The sequence below is a fragment of the Buteo buteo genome, chromosome 1, assembly GCF_964188355.1.
Source record: "Buteo buteo chromosome 1, bButBut1.hap1.1, whole genome shotgun sequence".
In the NCBI taxonomy this organism is placed as follows: Eukaryota; Metazoa; Chordata; class Aves; order Accipitriformes; family Accipitridae; genus Buteo; species Buteo buteo.
In genome coordinates, this window is record NC_134171.1 from 625,745 (window position 1) to 653,378 (window position 27,634).

Here is a 27,634-nt window from a genome sequence, read left to right on the forward strand (position 1 = left end):
GGGCGGGGGTCTGGGGAAGGTGGGGGGGGCTCCCCTCCTCCCCCCGCCTAGTCTTGCCTCCTCTCTCCCTCTCTCTGTCTCTGTCTCTCTCTCTCCCTCCCGATGTTTGATCCCGCCGCGGCGCCCGCAGGGATGAGCGATGGAGGGGCCGAGCCTGGCAGGAGCCCCGTGCTGCTGGCCGAGCCCGGGGCCACCGGGAGGGCCCGGGAGAAGGCGCCGACCCGGGCGGAGCTGGAGAGCGCTCTGCGCGGCGGCGGCGGCGGCGGCGGAGGAGGAGGAGGAGGCGGTGGCGGTGGCTTCAAGGACATCCCGGGAACGTCGGCGGTCAGCCCCGGTTCCTCCAAGGAGTGCGCCCCGGACAGCGAGAGCCCGTCGGGAACCGGCGAGGCGGACTACTGCCGCCGCATCCTGGTGCGAGGTACGGGCAGGGTCCCCGGGCCCCGACCCCCCCCCCCCTCCTTCTCGGTTTCCCGCACCGCGGGGGGCACTTGGTCCCCACCGGCCGGGTCCCCGCTCCTCGCCCCGGGACCGGGTGGCAGCGGGATGGGGCACTGCTCCCCGAAATCGCCCTCCGGCCGCCGCCGCCGCCGCCCCGGCACCGCTCCCAGCGCATCCCCGGCCGCTCCCGGGCTGCGGGCTCCGGCCTCCCGGTCCCCCGGTCTACTCCCCGCTCCGCCACCGCGGTTTTTCCCGGTTCCGCTCCGTGCGGCGGGGACCGGGCCCGGTTCCCCCCAGCCCGCTCAGCCGTGCGGTTCCCGGGAGCGGGGCCGGGCTGGCCGTGCGTGCCCGCCTCGGTTTGCGGCCGAAGGGCCGGGCTCGGCCGGGGGCAGCGGGCCGAGCGGGGGGTCCCGGGGAGCAACGGCGGGGTCGCGGAACGATAGCACCCGCCGCCCCCCGTCCTCCCCCGGGCCGGCCGAGCCCCGCCGGGGGGACGCGCAGGCAGCGGGAGAGGGGGGAAAGCATCAGCTTTGCTTTTAAAGCGTTGTCGCAGGAGAAAAGCGTCATGGAGCGGCGGCGAGTTAGGGGCTATCTGGTTGTGGTTTGGTGTTTGTTTGTTGTTGGGTTTTTTTCCTTCCTTTTTATAATATCACTCGCTCGGCCGGGGCTGGGGGGGAGGAACGCGGTGGGCCCGGCCCGGGGAACGGCGGGACCCGGAGCCTCGGGATGCGATCGCGTTCAGCCCACCGCCGGCCCCGGGGCTCGCTGGGATCAGCGTGTGTTTTATGGCAAACCCCAAAAAGTTCGGGGGGGGGAGAGATCTCGGCGGGGATGCGGCAGGCGGGGAGGTGCCGAGCGCTCCCCGGGTCGGGGCTCCGGGGGCGGCAGCGCGGCTCCATCCCGGGGCCGCGCCTGGGGATGCTCAGCCGGTGTGTGTCCCCCCCCCGCCCCGTCCGCCAAACCGGAGCCCGGAGAAGCTCCGCGGCCGCCCGGCCTCAAGCCCCGCGTTCGGGCAGGGCAGGGCGGTGGGGACCGGAGCCTCGGCCCCGGCTCGGCCGTGTCCTCCCTCCCCGCTGCCCCGGGGGCGGCGGGGCCCGATCCCGGTCCCTGCTCGTTCGCCGTGAGCTGGGCCTGGCACCGTTCGAGCTCGGCTGGGGCATCGCGGCTCGCCCGGAGGCTGCGGAGCGATTGCCGGCCGGGTTGCAAAGATGCCCCTCGCCGCCCACCCAAGCCTTTTTCCCAGCTGTCGCGATAGGCGCCTGTCGCCGACAGCCCAACAATCGCAGCCCGAGCCTTTCCCCGGGTACCTCGGCGGGGGAACGGGCAGCGCTGGGCAGCGGTACCTCCGGGATTGCCCCCGGGTCCTCCTCGGTGGTCGCCGAGGCCGCAGCCCCCGCCGGGGTCAGGCCGGGGTCAGGCCTCTCCTCCGCCCGGCCTCGGTCTTACCGGGGCCGCCCCGACGGTCCCGGGGCTGGGAGCGGGACTGGGGAGGGGGGGTTGGTTCTCGGTCCCCAACCCCGGGCCAGGGTCCCCGCTTCTGCCGGCCCCGGGGACCCTCGCCCGGCGGCGGCCGGTCTCACCATCTTGCCGCAGCCGCCACGGCGCGGACAAAATGGTGGCGGGGAGAAACGGAGGAAATAAACGGGAACGGAACCGAAATAGAGCGGGTGGGGGGGACACGGGGAGATGCGGGGGGTGGGGGGGAGAGCCGGTCCGCGGGGCCACGGGCCCGCCGGGCTCCCAGCCCTCCCCCGGCCGAGGGCCCGCTCCCCGGGAAGGGGCCGGTGCCAACCAAGCCTCCAGGTTGGTTTCCTTGCAAAGTGGTGGTGGTGGGGTTTAAATTTTAATTTTTCTTAATGAATATATTTTTACCTATTTGTAACCCCCCCACACCCCCGCAGGCGCGGGGTGAACCGGCAGCCGGTGCCGCAGGGACCGCTCTCCCCCATCCCCATGCCTGCCCCGGGGGACGGGGCTCTTCCCCCCCGGTCCCGGGGCTGCCTTCAGCTCCGGCCCATCGCCGGGACTCGCCCGCGGTGCCTTTGGTGGGAACGGGGCTCTCGGGGGGGTGGAAGAGCCTCCTCCCGTCGGCGGGAGCCGGTTGGGAAGCGGCGGTGGTCCTCCGTGCCCTGGGACCGCCGGGAGCGGAGCGGAGGAGGAGGAGGAGAAGGGGGCTGCCCGGTCCGGGGCTCTCCCGGGGGCTCGGCCGGGCTCAATCCGCTCACCGGTACGGTACCGGGGACCGATGGTGCGGGACGGAGCCTCCAGCCGCAGCGACGGGGCGCGGGGAAGCGGGGGCTTTGCCCACGGAGGCGGCCCTGCCCGCCCGCCCATCCCCGTCTCGTCGAGGCGGCAGGGCTGGCGGGTGCCGTTGGACGCGGGCACGGCCGCGGGGTGCGGGCCGGCAGCGGGTCGGTCCTTAGCGGGGATTAACGGGACAAGGACTGGCCGGAGAAGCCAAGCCGGGCCGCTCGGGAGCCGGTCCCGCTGGCAACGTGGGGGCTGCAGCCCCGGGGGCGGCTGGAAGGGGGGGGGGGCAGATCCCGGGGTGCTCACCCCCCTTCCTCCCGGGGGCTGCCCCAGCTCTGTGCCCGGGGGGACGCAGACGGATGCGGGGAGCTTTGGGGGGGGACACCCTGGTGCTGTCTGGGGTGCACTGAGAAGGGCTGCGGGCTCCTGTGCCCCCCCGCAAGTGTGCCCCGATGTGTGTGTGCCACCATGGCCGCGCCAGCCCCTGGCACGGAGAGGGGTGGGTGTACTTGTTCGGGGCTGGCCGGGTGGGTGTGCGCCCCAGAAATGTCCTGGCAGCCGCGTGGGTGCAGAAACCCCCGTGTGCGCGGTGTGTCCCTGTGCAGGGAAGAGGTGTCCTTCATGCACACGGGTGTGCACGGTGCGTCCCTGGTTGTACGGGGGCATCTGCGTGTGCCTGACTCCGCTGCGCGTGTTGGTGTGCAGGATGCGTCCCTCCTGGCCTGCTGTGCTGCACTGCAGGGCTGTAAAATCACTGTTTACAAGCTCGGGGGGTCGGTGCCCCAAAGCTGCTGCCTGCTCGCCTTCCCTCCTGCTCCCCGACCGTCTGCCTGTCCTTGCCTCGTCATATTTAGCTGCTAGGGCAGAGGAGAGATTGATCCCTATGGCACCAGAACTCTTTCGGGGGGATTTCAGTCCCAGACCTTGTCATGGCCGTGCTGCCATCAGGTGTAGCCCGGTCCCCAAGAATGGAACTTGTCACCACAGCCCTGCCAGAGAGGCCAGGGGCTGCTGGAAAACCCCGGGAAGCCACGGCAGGACCTGGAGGGTGTTGGGGGTCTGGGATCCAGCAGCTGATGGGGGAAGGCTCTCAGGAGGGGGTTCCTCAGGCAGGATGGTGTTGTGCCCTTCCTGGCATGGGGGGATGGCTGTGGTCCCCCCAAAACCTGCACGGACGGGCAGCAGGGAAGGTCTGCGGTGTGTAATAGGGCTGCTGTGCCATGGGGGGGGTGAGGGGCTAGGGAGAGAGGCTTTGCCTCTCCCCTGCCGAGCTGGCACCACGGGCTGTGCCCCCTTCCCTTCCCTCCGGCGCTGTGCCCAGCTCACTCCCCCCACCCCGTGCCCCAGCTGCCGGGGGGAAATAACAATAAATAATACCCGTAATAATGCCGGCAGCGCCGTACAGAGCGGCGAGGGCGGAGGGGCAGATACTCGCAGCTGCAGCTGGAAAGCATGAGCGTCTCTGTTAGCTGCTCCTTGCTGGCAGCCCCGGCTGTTGTTGTGTCGGGGGACCGCAGCGTGGACGCGGGAGTGCGGACGTGGTCTGGGCATCATCCCTGCAAATGCTCTTTCCTTCACAAAATGGTTCCCAGGCTGGCATCCCGATCCCACCACAGATACCTCCAATCCACTTACAACCCCTTTCCTTTCCAACAGCCCACCCGTGGAGTTTGGGGGTGCGGATCAGAGCCCACGCTCATGGTCCCACCGGACCCCCTCCCACCCTGGCCCTCCCCAAGCCCTCTGTGGCCCCAGTGCCTCCTGCAGTGCCGTGCTCCAGCCCGGAGCAGGCTGGCTGTGCCGGGATGGCACCCCTGCCGTCACACACGTACCACAACATAGCGGTGGGAAACTAGCTTCGGGATTGGAGTCCCTTTCCTGAGTCTGTGCTCACTCCCCACTCCCACTGTCCCCATGCCAGCTCCACCGTCCCCGTGCCAGATCCATCACCCCTTCCCAGGCTGCTCCGCACTATTTTCCCCCTTCCTGCCCCACCGATTTTATAATCCTTTCATGCCTGAGTCAGCCAGAAAGAGAGAAAACAATTTACCTCCAGCCAGGGCTGCTGGGGACCTTGGGTCCCTCCAGGCTTGGGGCTGCTTGCCCGGTGTGGCTTTTGTGGTTAGTTTTTAACCTGCAAGAAAGCCACTGCGCAGGAACAGGGAGCTCTGCAGCCAGGGCTTACCCAAACCGGGCTCTCCACTGGTGTTACTGGTGCTTAAGGAAAGCCAGCACCGGGGGAGAAGGAGCACGAGGGGTTTGGGGTCTGGCAGGAACCCAGTGGGAAATTTCCAAGGCTCATTTTTTAATACCTGGTGCACCCCAGGCACACAGAGCTCATCAGGCACATCCCAGCCCATGGAGCTGGGACAGGCTTCCTGGCACCTCAGGGCCCCGTGGATTTTTCTGGGAGAGCTTGTCCTTTGTCAGTGGAAAGTAAAGCCATGGCTCCTTTGGAAGGGCTGCAAACGGCATCCCACGGCATGGAAGGGGCTGTGTGGGGCTAATGTGGGAGATGAACCCTCTGGCTTTTGTTTCCCGACGTCAGGCTATGGGCAGTGATAGCCCCGGCCTCGTAAAATCTGCTGCCGTGGGCAGCGATCGCCCCGGCCTCGTAAAATCTGCCATGAGCAGTTCAGGGCATGCGGCACTTCCAAAACTTGTCCTTTAATAGAGAATTGCCCCAAACTAGGAGCTGCTGCTTTTCAAGAGAATATTCCTTCAGTGAGAATAATTCCGGAAAAAAGAGAATTGTGATAGAGATAAAATTTTTCTAGTATTTCCAAGGAAGGACAGGAATAAAAAAACAAAATATATTTTTATAAATAATCTTTAATTTGAACTCTTTCTTGGTGTAGAACTGTCTTCTGTTCTGGCTTTCAGAAACTATGATTTCTGTGATTAATTGCTCTGTTTTCCTTAAAGACTTTTTGGTTTCTATTTATCACTTAAAAAAAAAAATTTAGGAAGACTTTGTTACTGTTCCCTTGAGGTTTATACATTTGCAGCATTTGGGGCCAGAGGGGACAACCAAACTATGGGATGTCGCCTCTTTTAGCCACAGCTTGGGGGATTTTCACAGTTCCTCCTGCAGCAAGCCCTGTCGCTCGACGGTGCAGCCGGTGTTTAATTCAGCTTTCGCCCCCCCCCCCCCCAGTAAGGTCTATTTGGAACCAGTTTCCCCACTCCCTTTCCTCCCCAGCCCAGCTTTTTTCCTGACTGCCCTTCTCCCCGCTTCCCTCCCAGATGCCAAAGGGACGATCCGGGAGATCGTGCTTCCCAAGGGCCTGGACCTGGACCGGCCCAAGCGGACACGGACGTCCTTCACGGCGGAGCAGCTCTATCGCCTGGAGCTGGAGTTCCAGCGCTGCCAGTACGTGGTGGGCAGGGAGAGGACGGAGCTAGCCCGCCAGCTCAACCTCTCCGAGACCCAGGTAAGGGTCGTGGTGGCTTCTCCGTGGCGGGGACATCCCCGTGGCACGGCCACACGGGGACAGGCGTGCCGGCCGCCGGCGTGGCGAGGGCGGTGGTGGGAGGCAGAGCGGGCAGAAAGTGGGGTTGGGGTGGGCGAGAGCTCTCCTGGGGGAAAGCCGGGGCTCAACCGAGCCCACGGTCCCAAACCCGGGTGGAGGGGCTCGGCGCTTGCCGGGACGGAGGGGTGCTGGCCGGTGTTTCGGTCGGGAGCCGGGGCTGAGCGCAGCCGGGGGGCAAGCGTGCGTGGTGCTGCGGGCAATGGCTCTCCTCCACCCCTTCCTCTTGAGCCAGAGGAGCGGTCAGTTTAGGGTTACGGGGGGGTGCGAGGGGCAGCCCTGAGCGGGGTCCGCAGGGACCCCCCCCGGCTGCCACGCTGCTCCCCCGTGGGCAGCGTCCCCCGGCTCCCCCGGGAGGGTCCAGCAAAGCGGGGAAGAGAAAAGAGCAGGAGGGTGTCAGCGGGGACCCGAGGTCCTTACGGCAGCACCCACAGCGTAGAATGGGTAAGCGGGGTCGGGCGTCATTGTGGGTGCTGTCGGGATCAGGCGTTCGGCTGTGTACGAGCTGGATGGATCCCGCACGGATCCTGCACCCCGCCGTCCCCCCCCTCTCTGCAGCCTCTGTGGCTTCGCTCCCCCACTCCCAGTGGGGTGGGGATACCACTGGGGACTCTCCCTGCAGACCGGGGGACCCCTGGGCTGCGGCATGGCCTGGGCATTTCTTCTCCATCACTGTGTGGGATGGTTTTTCCTGGATTTCTCCATCACCCCTGCGTGGAGCTTCACTGGCGGGGAGGGATTTTCCCGGTTCTCCTCTGCCGAGGTTTGCCTGGTGCAGGGAGAGCTGGGCGGCACAGCACAGCCTGGGCGAGCAGAGGTGGGAGAGGTTGCGTGTTACTGGGAAGTTGGTGTTGATGTCTGCTAAGCAAAAAGTGCATCTGCCAGGGTTGCGATGGTTTTGGCTTAAAAAATTTATACAGAAATAGTAATAATAATAAAATTAATGAAGAACGCAGTGCAAAGCAGCACAGCTGGGACCTACAGAAATGACTCCACCAGCCCATTCTTCCCTTTCTCTGGCCAGTAAAAGGCACATTTGGAGACAGCTATGTGGCTTCATTGCTTCAGATAGAAATAGTTTCAATTTTTGCAAACCTCTTGTGGAACAAACTTGTCCCAGCTGTCAGCAGCTGGGTCCCCGGCTCCAAGCTCCCCTCGCGTGCCGAGGGGGCTTGATTTTGGGGAGACCCTGTTGCTCGGTGGTGCTTCAGCACTCGCTGTGCGGCCACTGCACGGTCCTGCAAGGGGGAGCAGAGCACAAAAAATAGTCGGTTTGTCACTTTTGGTGGCAGAGCAGGGTTTTTTTTAGTAAGAAGCATGTTTCTGTCTATGGGATACGTGCAAGGAGGTGCTGGCAGCTGGCACGGCTGTGCCGCGGTTAGGAGCGAAGCACCCTGGTGAACTGGGTGCTGCATGGGGGTCCGTCTTCCCGGGGTCTCAGCCAAAGCCCTGGTCCCAGTGTCACCTCCACAGAGCTGGGAGGGACACGGGTGGGCTTGGCCGTGCCGTGCTGGAGGAAGAGCTTCGGCTCCCCGGCAGGCGTGGGAAGGGACGGGCAGCCGGTGCATCCGGCGGTGGCAGGGGGCAGAGGGCACTGGCTGCCATAGCCCGGGGCCGGGAGGGTGCAGCCTCTCCATAGGGACTAATGTTCGCTTATTTACTGCTTGTTTGGTGCCTCATTGCTGCCTTCATCACTCAGTGAGAAAATTCACACCCTGTAGGCCATGGCTGTCTCTTCTCCTCTTCTCTTCTCCTTCCTGCATCCTTTTTTTCCCATCTCTCTCCTTCATCTCTGTCTTTTTTAATCCCTTTCTGTGCTTTTCACAGCATTTCCTTCCCTGCAGCAAACTCCCAGTTGTACCTTCCCGGTTCCCCCCCGCCACCTGTCTCTCCCCAGCCACCACCGTGCCCGGGGATGGCAGTGCCAGGCTCGGTGCCCGGCTTCCTCCTCTCATTAGCGGGGTGCAGGTCCCCTTGGGTCAGGGTTTCAGGCTCTCTGCACACTCAGGCATCACCCCCCGCCCCAGCCCCTTGCTGTTCATGGCTGGGAGGTTTCCTCGGTCGTTGCAAGAGCTGGGCGACCGCAGGGTTTTACAAGACCCCTTAGATCTGGAGGGTATTGCATGGCTCCTTGCAGCATGCTGGTCCGACCTGGATGTGGCCTGGAGACTGGATTGTCACCACCAGCCACTCCTGTCCCACCAGGCTCCTCTGTGTCCATCAGCTCAGGCAGGGACAAATCCAACATTTGCAACAATCAGAGCATTTCGGGTACTTTTGGGTGTTTTTCCCCACGGCGTTCTCCAGGAGCAGCTCCCGGGACTTAGGGCAGTTCATGGTCTAATTGCTCCATCTAATGTTTTGTTGGTGGATTCCCAACCAGCAGCATCTTGTCACTCTTTCTTGGTTGACATTTGTGCTGTGTTGGTGGCTGGGACAGCCGAATGGATCCTTTCCATCCCTTCACTGGATTATATCTCGGTTTCAAGATTAGGAAGCCTTGCCCTGCCAGCTGCTCCCAACTTTGCTCTCTGCCGGGACCCCTGGATGCGATGGGAGCCCACCACAGGAGGGGAGAGCAAAGCGGGGGCACGAAGGAAGGGGCCGCCGAGGAAGGGTTTTTTGTGCCTGTAAATGTTCAGGGGGGGAAGAATGATTCATCTCCGCTCCTCTGCGAGAAGAGAGTGGTGCAAACAGCGTGATGAGATAGGAAGAGACACGATGTCATCACAGCTGGAGAGCTGCAGCCAAGCGTCCCCATAAGTGGGTCCGCTGATCAGGCTGCGCCCCTGAGAAATCCTGCCGGAGCAAAATAGCCTCTTTTAGGCTCTTATGTTACTTTTGCAACATCTGATCCTGGTTTTCGGCAGTCTTGGAGGCAGGAGGCTATCGCTGCCTCTTGCAGGGAAGCCAGAATGGCCCACCTCCATGCTGGGGAGTAGAGATCTTCTTGCTTTCTTTCCTCTGGCCCCTGCCCCAGGGAGGGGGGATCACCCAGGATAAACGGGGGATTGCCCAGGGGAGAGGGGGGCTCGCCCAGGCTCAGGCAGGGAGAAGCAGGACAGCCCCGGCCCAGAGCAGCAGCTGAAGAAGCCGCTGCCCATCGGCACCCACTGTGGGTGAGCATGTCCTCCCCTTGGTGGTCACAGAGCCACCCACCAGCATCCCGCCGTGCTCCCGGTCACCTTGCCATCCCTCCGGAGCGAGCCCCGTACCTTGTCCCTGTGCCTGCTCAGCCAGACCTGCTGCACTGAAAGGACACAGGAGGAATTTCAGAGCCACCCATGCTCAGGCGAGGATGAGGAGGGTGCTTCTACCTGCCCTGGCTCTCTCCAGCCTGGGGAATTCGCCTCATCCCTCCAGGGAGCCATGTGCCTGCTCTGCCTCGCCGGGAGCTGCTCAGGCTCCAGCCTGATGCCATTTCTGCTTTTTTCTAATTAATCCATGGACACGGTTAGTGTTAAATGACTTTAATTAGCCGTGGAATATTTTCATTAACATGTCAAGCAGCAGCCTGGAGATGCGGATGTGCCGGCTGCTGCATCCCAGGTGAGCTCTCACGTCCCTGGCGCGGAGACCTGCGGAGGGGCTGCCCAAGCCCACCCCGGCACAACCCATCCAGAATCCGGCCCGTGCTCCGAGCAGAGAGTAGCCCATATCCTTGCATCCGGCTTTCTCCAGGCAACGCATCCCAAGGCATTAGGGGAAAAGTGCCCCTTCTTAGTGTCATTAAGGGATAGAAAATGCAAGGCAGAGAGGCGGCTGCGAGGCAGAAGGACCCCGGGGGGACGGCGGAGGGAGGATAATTCCCACAAATCCCCCAGCAGGAGGAGAGGCGGGATGGGCTGGCCGAGGGGATTTGCCTGGGCCAGGAGGCTTTGCTTTCTGGGTCAGGAGTTCAATGCCAGGCTCAGGTTCAAGTGACCTGGGGTATTTGCCAGATCTTCCTGCCCTCATTACAGCAAGGACGGAGAAGTGACACTTGTGTTGAACAAGGGCCCCTTTTGAGGGCTGGGCTGGTTGTATCAGATGTTCTCCACACAGCACCCAGCTCCGAGCCTCTGCCGAGAGGTAGCTCACCCCTTCCCAAAGGACAGGACCGTTCTCCTGTCCTCAGGAGCGCTGCTGGTGGCTCTTGGACCCACGCACCTCCTGGAAGATACTGGTGAGCTTTTGGGCTCCTCGGCTCCTGTGCAGCATCTGAAGACCCTTTGTAGAGGGATGGTGGGGCACAGAGTGGAGAGAGGTCTTAGCATCACAATTGTTGCCTGCCTGGCTCCTGGGAAGTCCGTGGATCCCCTGGTGTTTCCCTCACTGTGACGGGCTCCATCACAGCTGGTCTGGCAGAACTTCCTCGGGACAAACTCCCGGGCCATCCTTGGCAGAGACTGGGCTCCTACAGCTCTGTCACTGCGGGGGGACCAATACCCCCGAGCATCCTGCGCAGCACGGGGAGGGTACTCGCAGCACAGAGTTTTCAGGACTGTGATCCCCCCCGACATAGAGCAAAACATACATGAGAAAGCAGCTGAGCCAGAGAAGGGGTGGGAAGGTCTATTTATAGCCCAGCAATTAAGTTGATGCCGTTAAAAATTAATCACACCTCAAGTCATTAACAACTATCAGTCCCTGCAGCGAGAGAACAATGAAACAATGGTTGGTGCCAGCTCAAGTTGTCCTCTCACGGGGAGAACCGCAGGAAAGCTGTGGTCTGGAGGAGGTGAGAGTCATCCAGAGCTTGGCGATGGGAGCTGTGGGCTGGGGCTTCTCCAAGGCGCAGGAGGCAGGTAGGACCGTAACGCTGGTCTGCTTGCTGCAAAGCAGCGCACTCCTCGTCCTCGGAGTCTCTGCAGTCCTCAGGGTACGGTCTGAGGTTTCAAAGCTTTGTTGGAAATCCCTTTTCTAGACTGTGCAGGAAATATAGGTGTCATAGCCAAGTATATTCTTTTCTGAGGAGGCATCCATCCATCCACCCATCCCTCCATCCCTCCATCCACCCATCCATCCTTCCCTCCACCCACCCATCCATCATGCTCTGCTGTGCATAGGAAAATAGTCTCTAACATCTTCTGTGGTTCGTGTTGCTTCCACCCAGCTGCTTCCGTAGCATCGCTGTTTCATGCCGCGGGTGCTTACACTGACCGTTCTCCCGTGGGTAATTGCCCAACGGGGAATGTTTTCTCCCCTTGGCTTGGGGAAGCTGGCATTGTGCTGCAGGTCAGGGTGCCCCATCCTAATGCAGCCTGGTTTGAGGGGTGCTGCTCACACCCCACCCCACCAGTGCTGTTCCCATCTGGGTGCTCCTGTCTCTCCCCCTGAGCCACTTCTGGTGGAGCTTTTTCTGGATGGGTTGAACTTACCAACCCAGCAGAAGGGTGCCCTGTTTGCCTGGAGCAGTTCTCTGCCAGACTGGGTCTGACCCACCTCCTCGAGGGACCTGGGGTGCTCCGGGGCTGGCCGGGGGGACATGGGGACCGTGGGATGGGGAGGCAGGTAGCTGGGGAAAGCATCACGTCCAACCGCGGTAGCCTGCAGCCGGCTCCTGCTGCTAAAACCTTGGGTACCGAGTCTGTTCCGAAGCGAGTGGGTGGCAATGGGGGGATGTCAGCCTGAGTGACCCTATATTTAATGACTCCTGGGTCGGATCCAGATGCTGAAGGTGTCCGTCTCCCACTGGCCTGGAGGGGAGGGGGATCCTGGGTCGCGTTGCAGGAGGTGGCCACTGGAGATGTCCAGCACCTGGGCATCTCCAATAGCTTCTGGGTCCCCTTCCCACATGCCAGCCCGTGTCAGAACATGCTTGGGGAGTAAACCTGCTCACATGGACAAGCTAATCCCATCCCCTCCCCGCGGTGGGGGCACGTGGTGGGGTTTACCCTGCAGCCACGGGGCCCTGGGCTGGTGGCAATAAATCTGTGGTATAACCAGGTACCACGTAGCGGCAGGACCAGGCTGGCACAGCCCGGCCGCTGCCTCCGCCTGCCCAGCCCCAACCCCTCAGGTTCCTCCAAAATTCACCTTTCTGGCATTTTGGTTCCCAAAGCACATCAGGGAGCTGGGGAAGAGGGTTTGGGCGATGAGCACCGGCTTCTTGGTGGGGGATTGGAAAACATTTCTAAAGAGAGGAAAGGAGCAGCTCTGGTCAGAGGGGAACAAGGGGACCGTCTGGAAATAGGGCTCTTCTACAGGACTGCTGCTCCTGTGATGAATTAGATAACCCAAAATATCTGGGTACCTCCCCAAGCTCAGCTGGCACTAGGCAAAATAGCTAGTGTAAATAAATGTGAGATAATTAACTGAGATTTTTATCATTAAGCATTTTCAATCAAAAATGCCTGCACAGTGAAAAACAATTTCAGACTTTGGGATTGAAAATTTCAGTTCTAAATGTTGGCAGATGGCTGTGTTTCCAGAAAGATCTCCAAGGCTTTCTCAGCATACTCCCTAAGGAAAATTGTTTCCTAAAAAAAATGACAGTTTCCAGTGGACATCAGTTTTGGTGACAGTTTTGGATCCAGCTCCGATGCTGGGGCAGGAACCCCAAACGCAATGGCCCGAACCCCAGCCACTGCCCGGGGTCCCACTGCCCACCCGCACCCTCTGGCTGGGTGCTCCCACCCCCCCAGCTATATTTTGTTTTCCACTGGGAAAAAAACATACCGGTTTGCTCTGTGCGTGGAAAACGGGAAGAAACACCACATCTGCGTGGATACTTTCCACTGGATCCTGGTGTTGCGGGAGGAGACGTGACTGTGGGGACAGCCCTGCTGTCCCACCTGCCCCCTCCCCCCCCCCCAAAACTGGGTGCCAGTGGCCAAAAGGCCAAGGAGGGACTCTGCCGCGGGTGACACCACCCCGCACACTTCCACCGCAGCCGGTACTGGGAAAATCCCGCTGGGTATTGGACCCCCGGGGCCAGGGCTGTGTGGAGAATGTCCCTGCTGGGGAGGGATGGCTGGTGCCGGGAGGTGTCTCCCATCCATCCCAGGCTGCACTTTCCGAAACCCCAATAAATGGGGGAAATCCTCCGCCAGCCTTTGCCGGCACCTCTGAGGAGATGGGGGGTTGTCTCTACCCGATATCGGTGTGTTGGAGGATGCTCCCTCCGGGACACCTCGCTTTGGGGTCACCAGGCTGGATGGTGGAGGACACTTGTCCCCCACCAGACCTGCCTGCAGAGCCCAGCCCCGTCTCTCCCTGCTCCGTGAGGAAGGAACCGGGAGGTTCCCCTTCTGTGAAGCAGGAATATCCTGAATTTCAGAGCAAAAGCAGGTGGAGGGGATGCTTCTGGCTGGGGTTTTGGATCAGCAGTGAGGCAACAGGCTGCTCTGGGGACAGGCACCTGGCCGAGGGCTCAGTCAGGGACGGTTCCCACCTCGGCTGTCCCCAGCACGCTGCCTGGCCGCAGGCTGGAGCTCGGTGTGGCTGGAAGCGTGGCCCCAACCATGTCTGTCCTGGGCTGCGGCACGGGATTTGGGGTGGGTGGCCCAGCTGGCGTGACCCCAGGTGCTGCCGGGGCACAGAAGGGTTGGAGGAGAAGCCGAGGGATGAATCCATCCCCGCTCAGCGCCGGCTCCCTGTTCCCGTCGTGGCTGGGGAGAGGCAGCCGGGTCAGGCAGCCGCCGTGCCGTTATGAAACCTCTGGCCGAGGCAGCTTTGGGCAGCGAGCCCGCTGGCTTATGCAACGCTGGGGGCCCGAGCCTGTGCCGAGCATCCGCCTGCCCCGGCCTCGATGGCTCCGTGAGCCCATGGCCCCACTCGGGATGGAGGGAGGAGGAGGAAGGGTGGCCGGGGTGCCGTGGGGAGACGGTGGTGCAGCACGCTGGGTTCCACCTTCTCCCCGTGCCACGGCGGGCATCAGCTGATGGCGGCGGGGAGCTAATCCCGGTGAGGAAAATGGCCTCGTCCGGCAGCTATGAATAGTCCCGGATGGCCGGCGTGCCGGAGGTGTGCACGGCGTGGGACGCGTGACGGCGCTGGAGTCAGCCCCGGGGCAGGGCTACCAAATAATAAACACCCTTAAAAAACAGTAGCATATTCCCCAGCCTTGCCCGTGCGGTTGTTGGGGTCCGGACGATGCCCATGGGTGTCCCATGGGAACACGGGCACTGTCCCGGCCAGCCACCAAGCACGGAGAGGCCGAAGGGCTCGGGCATTTTGGGGGGCAGTGGGGGACGCTGGCGTGCGGGAGCGTGTGCGCCGGCGTGAGCAGGGTTTAATGAGCAGGTATGATGTCCCCGCTGCCTGGGACCGGGGTGGGCAGGGGGACGGGGGCTTTGGGTTCCCATCGGCAAACCGTGATCGCTGAGGAGCGACGTCCCACCGCTGCTCAGCCACAAGCTGGCAAAACGCATCGGTTAGGTGCCAGATGATATAAAAAACTAAGACGTAGAGAGGGGAGGGCGCTGCTCGCTCCCTGTGGCCGTATCCTGCTCTGCAGGGACCGGAGTGGGGAGAGGAGTGCTTTGGGATGGATGAGCGGAGCAGGCACAGTGCGAGGCCAGTTACTGGACTGAAACCCTCGGCCAGATCCCCGGATCACCGAGCGCCGTGGGGCGATGGGCTTCCCCACCCTGCACCTTTCCATCCCCGGAGTGCACGGGGAGCTCAGCCTGCCAGCGGGGGGTCTCCATTGGGATTAACCGCTCGGAAATAATTTGTTTTGTAGCTTGGAGGTGTTAGATGGAGGGCAGGGATCAGAGCAGCATCCTAGCTCCCAGCGTCTTCAGGGCAGGCTCAGCCACCGGAGAAGGGGCTGGGGGAGGCGAAGCTCAGGCTCAGGCACTCCCCAAGTTTGCGGCAGAGACCACCGGGCACCAAACCCCTCGTGTGCTCGATCCCGGTGCCGCCGCGCTGCCGATAGCCGTGGAAAGCCACGCTCGTGGCACGCAGACATCCCCACGGCTGCTGGTGACCCTGCCGGCGCCGTGAGCGGAGCTGCCCGCTCCCGCTGTGCCACGGCACGGGTGCTGCGTGCCGCCGGCCGCACCGCGCCTGGAGCTGGGAGCCTGCCCGGAGCCGATGCCACGGGCTGCGGCCGCTGCTCCGGCGGGTGGGAAGATGCCGTGACCCCGCTGCCTGGGTTTATTCCCGTCCCCGGAGCCCTGCCTGCACTGCTGCCCTCACCCTGCCCCTGCCTGACCGGGGAACCGGGATGCTGGGCGAGACCCTCTCCGGCGGCTCGGGCAACCGCAGGGAGACGTGACCCCGCGCAGATGCTCCAGTTCTGGGGGGGGCCGTGGGTGTCTGTGTGCACGTACGGGCACTCCGGTGCGTGCACACCCGTCGGCGGGGCACGTGCGAGCACACGCGTGTGAGCGGGAGCGTGCGCGGAGCGGGGTGCGCGCGGGCACGCGGCGTGCAGCGTTTGCGATGGGGGGCAATGGTGGGGACCCCTCGGCGCGGGACGGGGCGCGCTGGCGGAGGTCTCGAGCGGAGGGGCCGGGGGGGGCTCGGCCGTCTGCGCGTCCATCCTGCTGCTTGGCGGGCAGACAGACGGACAGACGGTGCCTTTGCCGAACAGCCCCGCGGCGGCGCCCCGAGAAGTTCAGATGCTCGGTGACATTTTGAATCGCTCCCCCTTCGCGAGGGGAGCAGGTGACACCGCAGCTCTCCTGCTTTCCTCCCAGGCGGGGAGCAGCGGTGTTGCTCCATGGCGCGTGGGGAAGGACGGGGAGAGGCTGGGCCGCAGGGTGGAGGTTCCAGCGGGCTCCTGAAGCCAGCTCCTGGAGGATGAATCCTTCCTCAGGGGAGGGAAACCGCAGGCAGAGAAAACCCCAGTGGGTGGAGAAATCTGTGGGTACGACTCTGTGACCCTCAGCAGGTCACTCAGTTGCGTAGCAGGCACTAGGGGGGTGTGTGCGTTTAAAATAAAATAAAACAATACAAAATAAAATGAAATTTTAAAAATAAAAAGAATAGAATAGAATAGCATAGAATAGAACAAAATAGAATAGAATAGAACAAAATAAAATAGAATAGAATAAAATAAACCAGAATAAAATAGAATAAAATAAAATAAAAATAAAATAAAATAACATAAAATAAACCCCTAGCTGCCCGAGTCAGACAGACCTGGGACCTGGAGGCAGCATGGCCTGGGGGGGATGCAGGGACATCCAGCTGGGATCTCCGAGGTCTCCACTTCCCACTCCGAGGCACGCGTTTTCCAAGCCAGCTCCACTTCCCACTCCTAGGCACATGTTTTCCAAGCCAGCTCCACTTCCCACTCCTAGGCACATGTTTTCCAAGCTGGCTCCACTTCCCACTGCCAGGCATGCATTTTCCAAGCCGGCCGGCAGCCCTGTGGACACTCTCACTGCAGTAAAAGCTGCTTGGGAGCGGAGGGAATTGCAATATTGCTTTCCCGGCGGCAATCAGCGCTGTTTCTGCACTTTCCTTGCTCTTCTCCTTGGAAGGCTCGCTCCATGTTTGGGCAGCATTACCTTTGGTGCTGCTCTTATGTGAGCAGCAGGGGAATGGGCCAGGAGAAAGCTTTTTTGGGAACGAAGGGAAAATATAAATATTTATATAATAATATATAATATGTATGTTTTTGTATATATATAAAAATATTAAAAAAATATTTTCAGCCTTTATATCCCTGCTCCAGAGCTGCTGCACCATGCTGCCAGCTCCCCTGAGACCCTTCTCCCGGCAGTTTGGGATTTGTTTGTTGTGGTTTCTTTTTGCCTTACTCCCAGTAAATGGGAATGTGATGGGAGTCACGTAGCCTGTGATGGATGAACTTACAACCCGAGGTCCTCGGGGGGTTGAGTTGAGCCCTCTCCTGTGCTGCTGGGTGACAGCAGGACTCGCCAGGAGAGGGGGAGAGGGGGACGGGGCGAGAGGCTCCGTGGTGCCGTGGGGAGGGCTACCAGCTGGTTTTCACACCACGCACTAGGAAGCACCTCCTGAAATGATCAGGCAGCAGGTTTCAACCTTCCAAATTGCTTTTCCACCCAATATGCACTCGAGGTCTCATACTCTTAGTCATTGCTAGTCAGACACCATGTCCAGGCTCTCCACCAGCAAGGGGAGGATTGACCTTGCTCCCAGCAATATGTATTCAGCTTCTGATGTGGTGAAAAGAGTGGGTGGAAAGAAAATCTTGCGTGGGGGACAGGAAAAGGGGATCTGGGACCCACAGCTATGGGTGGGTCAGTGAGATGGTGGTGGTGTTTTATTGTACGCTGAGGACTGTTGTAATGAGTCCTGAAGGCGTTGGGTGACTCTGTCAGTCTGGGACAGACTGGACAGATCTGGGGTTATCTCCTTCCCTTTCTGCTGGTTGTTATTGCAGTTCATGCTCCGGTAGCACCTATAGGTCCTAGAGGAGGTGGGGACCCACTGTGCTCCGGTGGGAGCTATTCTGGCGGATAGACTGAGATCTCTGCCCTGAACATTTTAGGGAAACATCGAGCCCAGTACAGAGCAGATTTTCCTGCTTGATTTTCATGCTGCAGGACCTAGAGAAGTCATGCGCTTCCAAGCTCTAATGGACTCAAAAGGCAGATGGTCCTTTCTGATGGGCTCGTAGGACTCTCCTCTTCACTCTAGCTGATACAGGGCATCTTTCTCAGGAAAACCTCCCACGCTAACCAGACGGCTCAGTGCGATGGTGAGCACAGTCCTGCCCCAGGAATGGTGGTGCTGCACAGGCAGTTATTCGCACGGTCCACCCACAGCGTCTCTGCCATTCGAGTCTGCCTTGCTTCAGCCCAGCAATCACATCCTACCTCTGCCCACTCTGCCAAGAAGTCCACTGCCCTTACCAGTCTCTCTCCTGCTGCAGAGACCGAGCAAAGCAGAATTTCCAGATCCAGAAACATGAGGGGTTTCATCCTGAGATCCCTCCAGCCACTCACTCACCCTATGGAAAGGTGGACAGTTGATCTGGCCACAGTAATTGATTGGATATCCAGTGCCAGGACTCCTTCTCCAAACACTCATGTAGATTTATAAATCTGCAGGTCGTGCTTATCCTCATACCTTCAGCATCATGCTTTTTCTTGCATGCCACGTCTCCTAGGGCTATCAGAGTCATCTCCTCTATATGGCTTGCCTCCTCGCCGTCCTCTGAGAGTCACCTTCCTTTTCTGGTGAACGCATGACCTCTCACGTCCTGCTCTTCAGTCACATCCAAGTGCGTCTTGTTGTCTATTTGTCTGCATTCAGGCTTGACCTGACTGGCCTGTCACTTGTGGTCCTGGATCCCACAGCCCCAGGCAGGGGACTTGCAGCCGCCGGGAGCCGTGGGCTCTTCCTGGGACTCCTCCGGAGCAGGAGAAGGCTTCTCCCCCACTGCCCATGCCCTCCCCAGCCGGCTGTCCTGGCTGTCCCCCAGCATGACCCATCGGGGAACTGGCCTTTCTCTCCATTCCTAGGGAAAGGGTGTCCTTGGTCTCACTTTCTTCTTCCCCGCCAGTCTGGCAGGAGAGCTGGAGGTGGCTGGTTTCCTCCGACAGCCCTTCAGTTATCCACCATAGCTCACCGGGTTTGTAACTGAGAAACAAAACATCACACGTGGGGCTACGTTACCTCCTCCAGAGATGCTGGAGATGTGGTGCCCACCAGGGATGTGCCGGCACCGTCCTCCCTGCCCTTTCTCCAGGCCAGGCTGGGAAGGGTGTCATCACCACGTCACAGGCACGCACCAGTTCAGCCAGTAACTTGGATGAGGAAGAAAACTGCTTTTTTAGAGAAGGAAATGAAGCAGACCTTGGCAAAGCACTCGCTATGGTGGCTGATGGGGAGTTGTGAATGAAACCGGAGCAAAAGTTGAGTAGCAAACTTGCAGTGTGGAAGAGAAACTGTGGTGGGAGACAGTGGAGGATATTGCTGAAAGATGAAGGATCGAGGCTGGAGGGAAATTACTCATGGACTTGTCAAGGACTGCATCTGGCTGAGCTTATTTACATCTCCAGTGATAGGAACTCGGGGCTTGATCATAATGGAGGATGAAAAGGACATAGATCTACTAATTAATGAGAAGCCATGAAGGCAAATGTGATCCTGCTCGTCTGATATGTCACCAGTGCAGATGGGGAAGAGCTCACGTCAGTCTACGAGGCATGAGGAAACCGTATTCAGCATAGCACGTTCAGCTTGGGTCAGGGTGTTCAAGGGTGATGGGGGCAGAGAGGGATGGCAGAGGTGGGTCAAGGACGGGAGAACCTCCTGCGAGGGGACCAGATGTAGAATGAGGGCACGGAGGGCTACAGAAAGCTTCTCTCTGTACCTATATATGGAGGTGCAGTCATCACCAAGGGCATCAGCCAGCCCTAGTGAAGGAGTGAGAGCAGAGGATATCCAGCCTGGGAGTGAGGAGGTACTGGGACTGTCTCCCAGCAGTACCACTGGGAAAGAGGAACCCAATGGGTTCTCTTCCCCTGAGGACCATATTGCCACCCTTCCCCAGCTGAACCCCATGTCCAGACTTTTGAGACGGTTGTCACCTCCACCCTTTCTCCTTCCTGTCCTTTAGTGTTTCCCCTTATGTCCTCATAAGTGGTGTGGAACTGGGTTTTGGCACCAGAAATTCACTCACATCAATATCCACTTCAATTTATATTGATCTATTTATTGGACTTGCCCATCTCTATTGCTATTAATTGTTGGTATTCAGCATCATACCCAAACAGATGACTGCTGCCCCTGGAAATTTCCTCCCCAGCTGACCAAGAAGAGCTCCCAGGAGAAGCAGCAGCACAGACCCAGCACAGAACAAAAGCCAAAACACCTGGGAAAAATGAGCTCCCATGCAAAGTTGGAGGTGGAGGAGGAATCGAACAGACCTCCGGAGACCCTGACAAGGGCCCTTGGCTTTTACTGAGCTCTGTTTCTTTTTCACAACCTGCAGAAGACACCAGAATGTAAAAGCTGGCCTTAGGGGACACCAGGGCTGAGGAGCATGTCTCTACTGGTGGCTGGTGGTGGATGAGTAGAGAAAACAATATTCAGGGTGTAAAGTGGTCCTGTCCTTGCCATGTCTTTCCAGGCGCTGACATCTTAGGGAGCGCTCACCATGAGGAGGTACCCAGATCTTCATGTTAAATCTTGATGGATCTCTTCTCCTGCAATTTTTCCGATTCCCTTCTTCAGCCCACTTGCATTTCGGCTTCCAGGACGCCCTGCGGCAGGGACTGACACACTCTGTGCTGCACAAAGGGCCTCTGCCTCCTTCCTTGCTCAGGTTTCCAGCCACTACCTGGTGACCACACCTGATGCCTCCTAGTCCTTGTGTTAGCAAAAACCCTGACTCCCCATGGCCAGTCCCTTTGCCTGTATCACCTGCGATGCTGCAGAGTGAGAGCCCGCTGCGCCTGCCTCTTCCCTTGGGGCTTGGTCCTTCCTTCTGCAGGATGCTCTGATGTCTCTGCTTGCCCTTCTCTGATGTGCGGTAACGGGGCTGTGCCTCTGCTCAGGTATCTTGCTCCGAAGTCAGGAAGAGTGGTAACCGATCGACGGACACCCTGTCCTGGCTAGTGCTGATCAGCATGATGTCAGACGAGATATAAGGAAGAAGTTTTTTAAGATGTGGGTGGTGAAACACTGGACCAGGTTGCCCAGAGAGGTGGTCGATGCCCCACCCCTGGAAACATTCAAGGTCAGGTTGGACGGGGCTCTGAGCAACCCGATCTAGTTGAAAATGTCCCTGCTCATTGCAGAGGGATTGGACTAGGTGACCTTTAAAGGTCCCTTCCAACCCGGACTATTCTATGAGTCTATGATTCTGTGTCCTGCAGCCTTCTCCTGCCGTGTTAGAAGCTGTGATTCAGAGTGCTTTGCAATGCAGAAAGCTTTGCAGGGGCTGTCTGTGCCTCAGTTTCCCTTTGCACTGAAACCTGTGTGCAGCTGGAGAGGGTCTCAGATCCATCAGCATCCTCGAGGGTTTTTCTGAGCTCTTGCTCTTCCAGAGTTGGCTGGCTGGGGGATGCTTTGAGCAGAGAGCACTGGGACTGTGCGTTTCTGTATGGCCTTACATCGGACCTTCGTTAAGATGTCAGTAATGACAAGGGATTGCGGGGCTGTGTGAGTCCCATTCAGCCCCGCTGCCTGCGCTTTGGGGCTCTGTGCTCCCCAGAATTCGGCAGCTTGAGGAGGTCCCCACCAGAAAAGCTGGGGGGGCTGTTAATTCTGCATCAGGACGCTGTGTCCCGGGACACGGGGCCGTGGGAGCACACAGCCCTGCCCAAACCCGTCCCTGCTTGCCGGCATGGAGGGACCGATGGGGACGGTGGGGAGGGGACGTCAGCCCTGGGGACCCGGCTGGGCTGTGACATGAGCCCAGTAGTCCTGGTGGCAATGAGGGATCCAGGGTCCCTGTGCGAAGCCGAGGTGTGCACGGGCAGGGAACGGGCAGAGAGCTTTCACGTGGGACCCTGCGGGTAAGGGGGGGTAGGACGTGGGCTGGCAGTGGCCCGTGGTCCCAGGACGTTTCGGCTGTGGGATATTAGCTCAGCCCCACGGTCCTGGTGTCCCCCCCATTGCCCGGGGACACGTCCCTCCACTCCTCCCCGAGCATCCCCAGCCTCCGGCCGGCTTCGCCGAGACATCAGCTCCACTGTTCTGTCCCCAGAAAGGGGCCGGGGGGCTGAGACCTCCTCTACCCCCACGCTCCATTAGCTCTGTACTGTGGGTCTATTGTGCCGGGGGACGCGCGAGGGCCGTGTCAGTGAGCGACTGTCCTGCCCCAATGAGTTTCCGATGACTCGGATGAGTTCGAGACCCGCTGGCCCCGCAGCAGACGGGGACGAAGCCTGTGCCGATGGGCTGGGGTTTACTCCCGGGGTCCCAGCCAGCGCCCGACTCGTCCGCTCCCGTCCGCCACGCTCTAATCCGAGTGTCTTCCCATCCGTCTCCTTCCCTCACCTCCATCTCCGTCCGTCTGTCTGTCCCTCACGCCTCTCTCTCTCTCTCTCTCTGCCTCTCCTACCCCTCTGCTCTGCCAGGGAGGGACAGAAGCGGGGGGCTGCCCTCCCAGGGGAGAGGTTAGGGGGTGCGGGGGCAGCCGCAGGGGGACGGGAGCTGCGGGCTGGGGACCGGGTCCACGTCCCACCGGGGGAGTCAGGTGCCGTTTTGGGGCAGGGGGGTCCCACGGGGCCTCAGCCCGGACTCGCTCCTTGCTTTGGCCAGGGGCAGGTTGGGGTGGGGATGTCCCCAGCTGGGTTTGGGCACAGAAACGGGTCTGTGCCCAGAGATCCAGGGCCACCAGAAGCCATCCTGTCCCCTAACGTGTTCCCCTCCGCTGTAGCAAGGTCAGGGACCCTCCACCCTGCCCCGTGGGGACAGAAACTTGGTTTTGATGACCACCACGGAGGAGAATCCAGCACGTCCCATAGCTCAGCATCCCCGGGAGAGCCAGCACAGGGCAGAGCCGGGCAGCGGTGGGGTGGCTCAGCCCCGGGCTCCCATCCCTGGGCTCACACTCCTAGGCTCCTGTCCCCAAGCTCCCATCCCTGGGCTCCTGTGCCCAGGCTCCCATCCTCGGGCTCCCATCCCCAGGCTCCCATCCCTGGGCTCCCTTCCCCAGGCTCCCACCCTCAGGCTCCCATCCCTGGGCTCCCATCCTTGGGGTCCCATCCCTGGGCTCCCATCCTTGGGTTCCCATGCCCAGGCTCCCGCTCCCAGGATCCTGTCCCACTCCCTCCTGGCACCTGCAGGAATTTGCCATTTCCATGGAAGCGGCAGGCGGGAGCGACTTTTCCGCAGTCCCTCTGGCGGGGAATGGATCTCGCTTGGCCATTTATTTTAATAAGTCTCTCTCTCTCTCTCTCTCTCTCGTGTATCTCTCACTCTTTCCTGGTTCTCGCCTCTCTTTCCCTGGCCCCTCTGCGCTCTCTTTCCGTCCGTGCCTTTCTGTCCCCCTGCCCCATCCCCTCCCCGTCCCCCGCTCCCCCCCTCAGGTCAAGGTCTGGTTCCAGAACCGACGCACCAAGCAGAAGAAGGACCAGAGCAGGGACTCTGAGAAACGCTCCGCCGCCACCTCCGAGTCCTTCGCCACCTGCAACATCCTCCGGCTGCTGGAGCAAGGCCGGCTCCTCTCCGTCCCGGCCCCCCCCAGCCTCCTCTCTCCCACCTCCAACCCCATCGGCAGTCCTACGGGCAACGGATCCGGCTTGGCCACCCCGGGAACCACCTCTCCGGGGCTCGGCGGTGGGAGCAGCCCCCCGGGGCCGGGAGCCTTCAGCCTACAGGTCCCTTCTCTCGCCTCTTCCTCCTCCTCCTCCTCCTCGCCCAGGCTGCCGGCCGCCCCGCTGTGTTTTGGGGGGCCGCTCCTGGGCAGCCTGCACGACCTCCCGGGCGCTTACGGACTGGGCACTTCTGCTTTTGAGCCTTACACGCGGCTGGAAAGGAAAGACAATTCTATACCCAGCAAGAAGCCAAGTCCTTAAATCAAAATGAGTGTCAAAAGGTCTCCCCCCCGCCATCCCCCGCGCCCCCACGCACCCCGCGCCCCGCACCGGGGTTTCATTTGGCAAATGGGATTGGAAGACTGTTTACCGCCCGGCCGGGGGTGCGTGCGAGTGTGCGCACACGTGTGTGAGCGTGCACGCCTGGCCCCCGCCCCAGACACACCGATACAGCCGTGGATGACACCCTGCAACTCCTCGCCCCCGGGGGGCTGATGCTGAACCCGGTCATGCCAAGGTGGGGGGGTCCCTGGGTGTCCCGTGTCACCGGTGCTGTCCCGTCCTTCGCTGACACCGCTGGATCTGCCAGGGCCACGTTCCCCCCCTCCAGGTATCGCCCGTTCAGGGTCTGGAAGACGATGCTGTGGTCTGTGCTGCGCGGGCTGGGAGAGGAGCAGCTCTGGGGGGGGGGGGATTTTGGGGGGTTGCTGATGCCCCGTGGTCTTTCAGTGCCTCTTACGGGTGGGACCACAGAGCCCCGGTCCCTCTGGACTGTCACCCCGGGGCCCGTGGTGTTGGGGTCACTGCCGAAGCCCCGGGGAGCGGGAGGGCACCCCGAAAGGGAGAGCGCAGGGCAGTGCCGGGCTCTGTCTCTGCCCGGCCGTGGTGTCCTTGGGCGAGCCTTGGGCCTCAGTTTCCCCACCTGCAAAGGGTTTTGTGTCCTGGCTGAGGTTGTCTGGGAGCGTCCCGGTGGCTCTGGTGGTCCCGGTCCCCTCTTCCAGCAGGGAGCACTACCCCCATGGGATGCTTGGCCCCCCAGCCCGGGGCCAGGGCAGGTGGGGAGGTCTGTGGGGGACCGATGGTGCCGGTGATGTCCCCAGCCCCCCGCACCAGTGGTCCCTGCCCTCAGGAGCCAGCGGCCGCCCTGACTCGTGAGACATCCCCAGGCTCCTCTGTGCCTGCTCGTGCAGAGCCAAACCACCATCCCAGACCCCGTTTTGGTGCTGTCCCACCCTGGCAAACCCCCAGGGGATGCTGGAGGAACCTCCGACCTCCCTGAGGGGGCTGCGGTGAGTTGGGGCCAGGCCACCATCCTGCCCCCCCCCAAGGAAAGCCCACCGGGGGGGACGCGGACACGTGGGCACTTGCGATGCTGGGATCTGCCCCCCTGGGTCGGGTCGGGCCGCGGGGGGGGTCTTTGCCATCAGCGGGAGCCTGAAGTACCTCCAGCCCCTTCCTGGGGTGCTGGGTGCTCAGTGCTGGCACTGCAGTGAGCCCCATCCTGAGCACTGGCCCAGCAGCAGCCGCCCCCCCCTTGCTCCCATCACCCAGCAGAACCAGGGTCCAGTCCTGAGAGGTGCTGAGCACCCACTGCCTGTGAAGGCAGTGCCCTGCCCTGGCCCTCGGGCGGCCTCAGCTGCTCTTCCCACCTTGGCACCCTGATCCCAGAGGGTGATGATGGCTTCCCGCAGAGCAGGATTCGGCCTCAGGTGTGCGGTGCCAGGGCCGTTCTCAGGCAGGTCATGGCTTGGGAATGTTGTGGTGGGAACGAGCTCCGGAGGGTTAATGGTGGGCTTGGAGCTCCACCAGTGGCAAAAACGAAATGGGAATTGCATGAGGTGGCCCTTGGGGAAAGGGGCAGCGTGGCCCCCCTGGCATGGGCTGAGGGAGGTCTATGCTGGGCAGAGTCTGGCCCTTCTGTGGTGTGAGCATCGCCTTGGCAGGATGCTCTGCGGTGGCATCACCGTGGCAGATGCTCTGCGGTGGCATCACCGTGGCAGATGCTCTGCGGTGGCATCACCGTGGCAGAACCCCGCTGCAGGGACCCCGCTGTGGCAGGAGTGGGATGATGCCCTGACCCCCTCCCAGCACCCAGGAGCTGCCATGGGGCTCATCCCCGCACCCTGCACACCCCCAAACCAAGGGGCTCCTGCGTCCTCCTGCTGCGGTTTAATGTATAATGATATCGCCACTGAGCTATCCCCCAGCCTGGCCCGGGCTGAGCATCGCTGAGTGGGCTGCAGCCCCCCCAGCCCAGGCTGCTGCTCTGTAGGGACCGGTCTGTAAGGGGGACACAGCCGCTAGCCCGTGTGTTCCCAGGATTTTGCAGGGAAATATTTAAAATAAATGATTTTATGAAAAGGTTTTGGTGATTTTTATTTTTCCTTTAAATCAAGCATTTCTATAAAATAGTATTTATTGTTCACCTCACGTCTGGAGCACTTTATGGGAGCGAGCCCGTAGGTCTCGCGCTGCTCTGTGGAGCTCAGGAGAGGTTGGCACCCCCTGGCTGCAGGTGGGGAAACTGAGGCAGGGTTTGCCCGGGGATGCAGAAAGCAGGGACAGAGTTTGGTTCACAGTGACAAGCTCCCCTCTCCCGCCCGGCTCAGACCACAGCTCGCTGCCAACACCTCCATACCTCTCCCTAAATGTGGTATTTGCAGGATCCTCCTGGTGCCCCGGGGTGCTCAAACCCTGACAGCCCGATGCTGTGTTTGACTGAGGTTTTGGATTTTGACAGGACAACAATCTTCTCCCTTCCCCTCGTCACTTAATTTATATTTATACCGCCGTTCTTCATCCTTCCCCGGTCTGCAAATGTGATATTTAAAGACAGCAAGCCGAGGCGGGCAGAGCCAGCAGCAGGGAAGCCGTGCCCGCCTGGCTACACCGCGATGGGGCAATCCTGCCTGCAACCCTCCCCCGGGACTTGTTTTGCTTTGGTTTTCCCTCTTCTCCCTGGGAGCAGCTGAATTCCCGAGGTTATCGGACCCCGATTCCTCCCACCCTGGGCTCACTGGGAGGAAACTTGGTCCGGTTTGATGGAGAAGCGACCCCCTCGCACCTTCACGGGTGGAGGAGGTTTTGGGGCATTTCAGAGAAAGCAAGGTCCAGTTTTATTTTCGGAGTAGCCCTCCAAAACCTGGGATTTTTGGGGGGGGTCCCCGGTGTGTTTGCCCAGCTCGGGGCATCCTTGTGTGTCTCCCGCATCGTCCTCCCGCTGCTCAGCGGGCAGAGGGAGAGGTGGAAAGCGAGGCAGGGAGGCCACGGGCTGCCCTGCAGCGAAAAGGCGAGCTCTTTCCGCAGATTTAAACCCAACTGCTGCTTTCACACAGGCCCCCGAATCTGATCCAAAGCTGCTGCTTCTCCAAAGTCTCTTCTCCCAAAGCAAACAGCCCCAGCGAAGCTGTCCCGGGGGTGAGGGGGGTTAGGAAGGTCCCGCGGGGAATCCGGCTGGCCCCAGCCTGCCCCGCTCCGCTCGCCTCTGGCGATTGGGAAAAAAAAAAAAAAGTTAAAAAAAAAAAAGTACTGGATGTAAAACTTTAACGAATAATGTGGTTTCTTACGGTTTCTAATGGTTAATAAAAGTCACGTCCTGCCTCCTGCCTCCTCCTCCATCACCTGCGGGAACTCTGGCTGAGCCGCTCCCCCCCCCCGCCCCGCTCTCCCAGTACCAGCAGCCTTTACTGGGGTGGCTTTGTGTGTGGGGGGGTTTATTTTGAAGCCCACCGTTGCCTGCTCCCCCCGTGCACCCTCAGAGACCCCCCCCCGGAGCACGCACACTCCGACCTACCTCCGCTACCCCCCCAGCAGACACAGGGCTGCCCTGCCCACAGACCCCCAGCCCTACAACCACCCATCACCCCCCCATGAGACCCCCCCGACCCTGCCCTGCCTCTGCACGGGGGGGGTGTGTGTGTGGGGGGGGGGAACCCCCTCGCAGCCCACACGGAGCCGCTGCCGGCGCTGCGGGAGGGGCGGCCCCGGCGGGCCGGGACCGGCTGGGACCGGGGCCGGGGGGGGGCCGGTATAAAACCGCGGGGGCCCTGCCCCGGTCCCAGCCCCGACCATGGCCGCTGTTAAGGCGCAGGCAGCGGCCCGGGAGCAAGCCCTGGCTGTCAGCCGTGACTACAGCAGCAGCCCCAGGCTGAGTAAGTGGGGAGGGGGTATTGGGGGGGGGAGGCACCCCGGGGTGGCAGTGGGGCAGGCAGGGGTGCAGGGTCTGGTGGGCCGCCACCCCTCCGTGCCACCCCCCCCTCCCTTCTTTGCGGGCAGAGGGTT

General features: G+C 61.1%; 2 protein-coding genes across 2 annotated transcripts in view; both read left to right on the forward strand.

Annotated features, from left to right (window-relative positions):
* The first annotated feature begins 102 nt into the window (after positions 1-102).
* VAX2 (ventral anterior homeobox 2) lies at positions 103-26,835 on the forward strand. Its single transcript, XM_075039592.1, has 3 exons — positions 103-418; positions 5,935-6,122; positions 23,126-26,835. The coding sequence occupies exons 1-3, from the start codon at positions 103-105 to the stop codon at positions 23,612-23,614; spliced, it is 993 nt and encodes a 330-aa protein (XP_074895693.1). The 3' UTR covers positions 23,615-26,835.
* ATP6V1B1 (ATPase H+ transporting V1 subunit B1) overlaps positions 5,993-27,634 on the forward strand; it is a 42,488-nt gene continuing 20,846 nt past the window's right edge. Inside the window, exon 1 of the mRNA XM_075039704.1 lies at positions 5,993-6,122. The gene's annotated coding sequence lies outside the window, so the exon portion shown is untranslated. The remainder of the gene's footprint in view (positions 6,123-27,634) is intronic.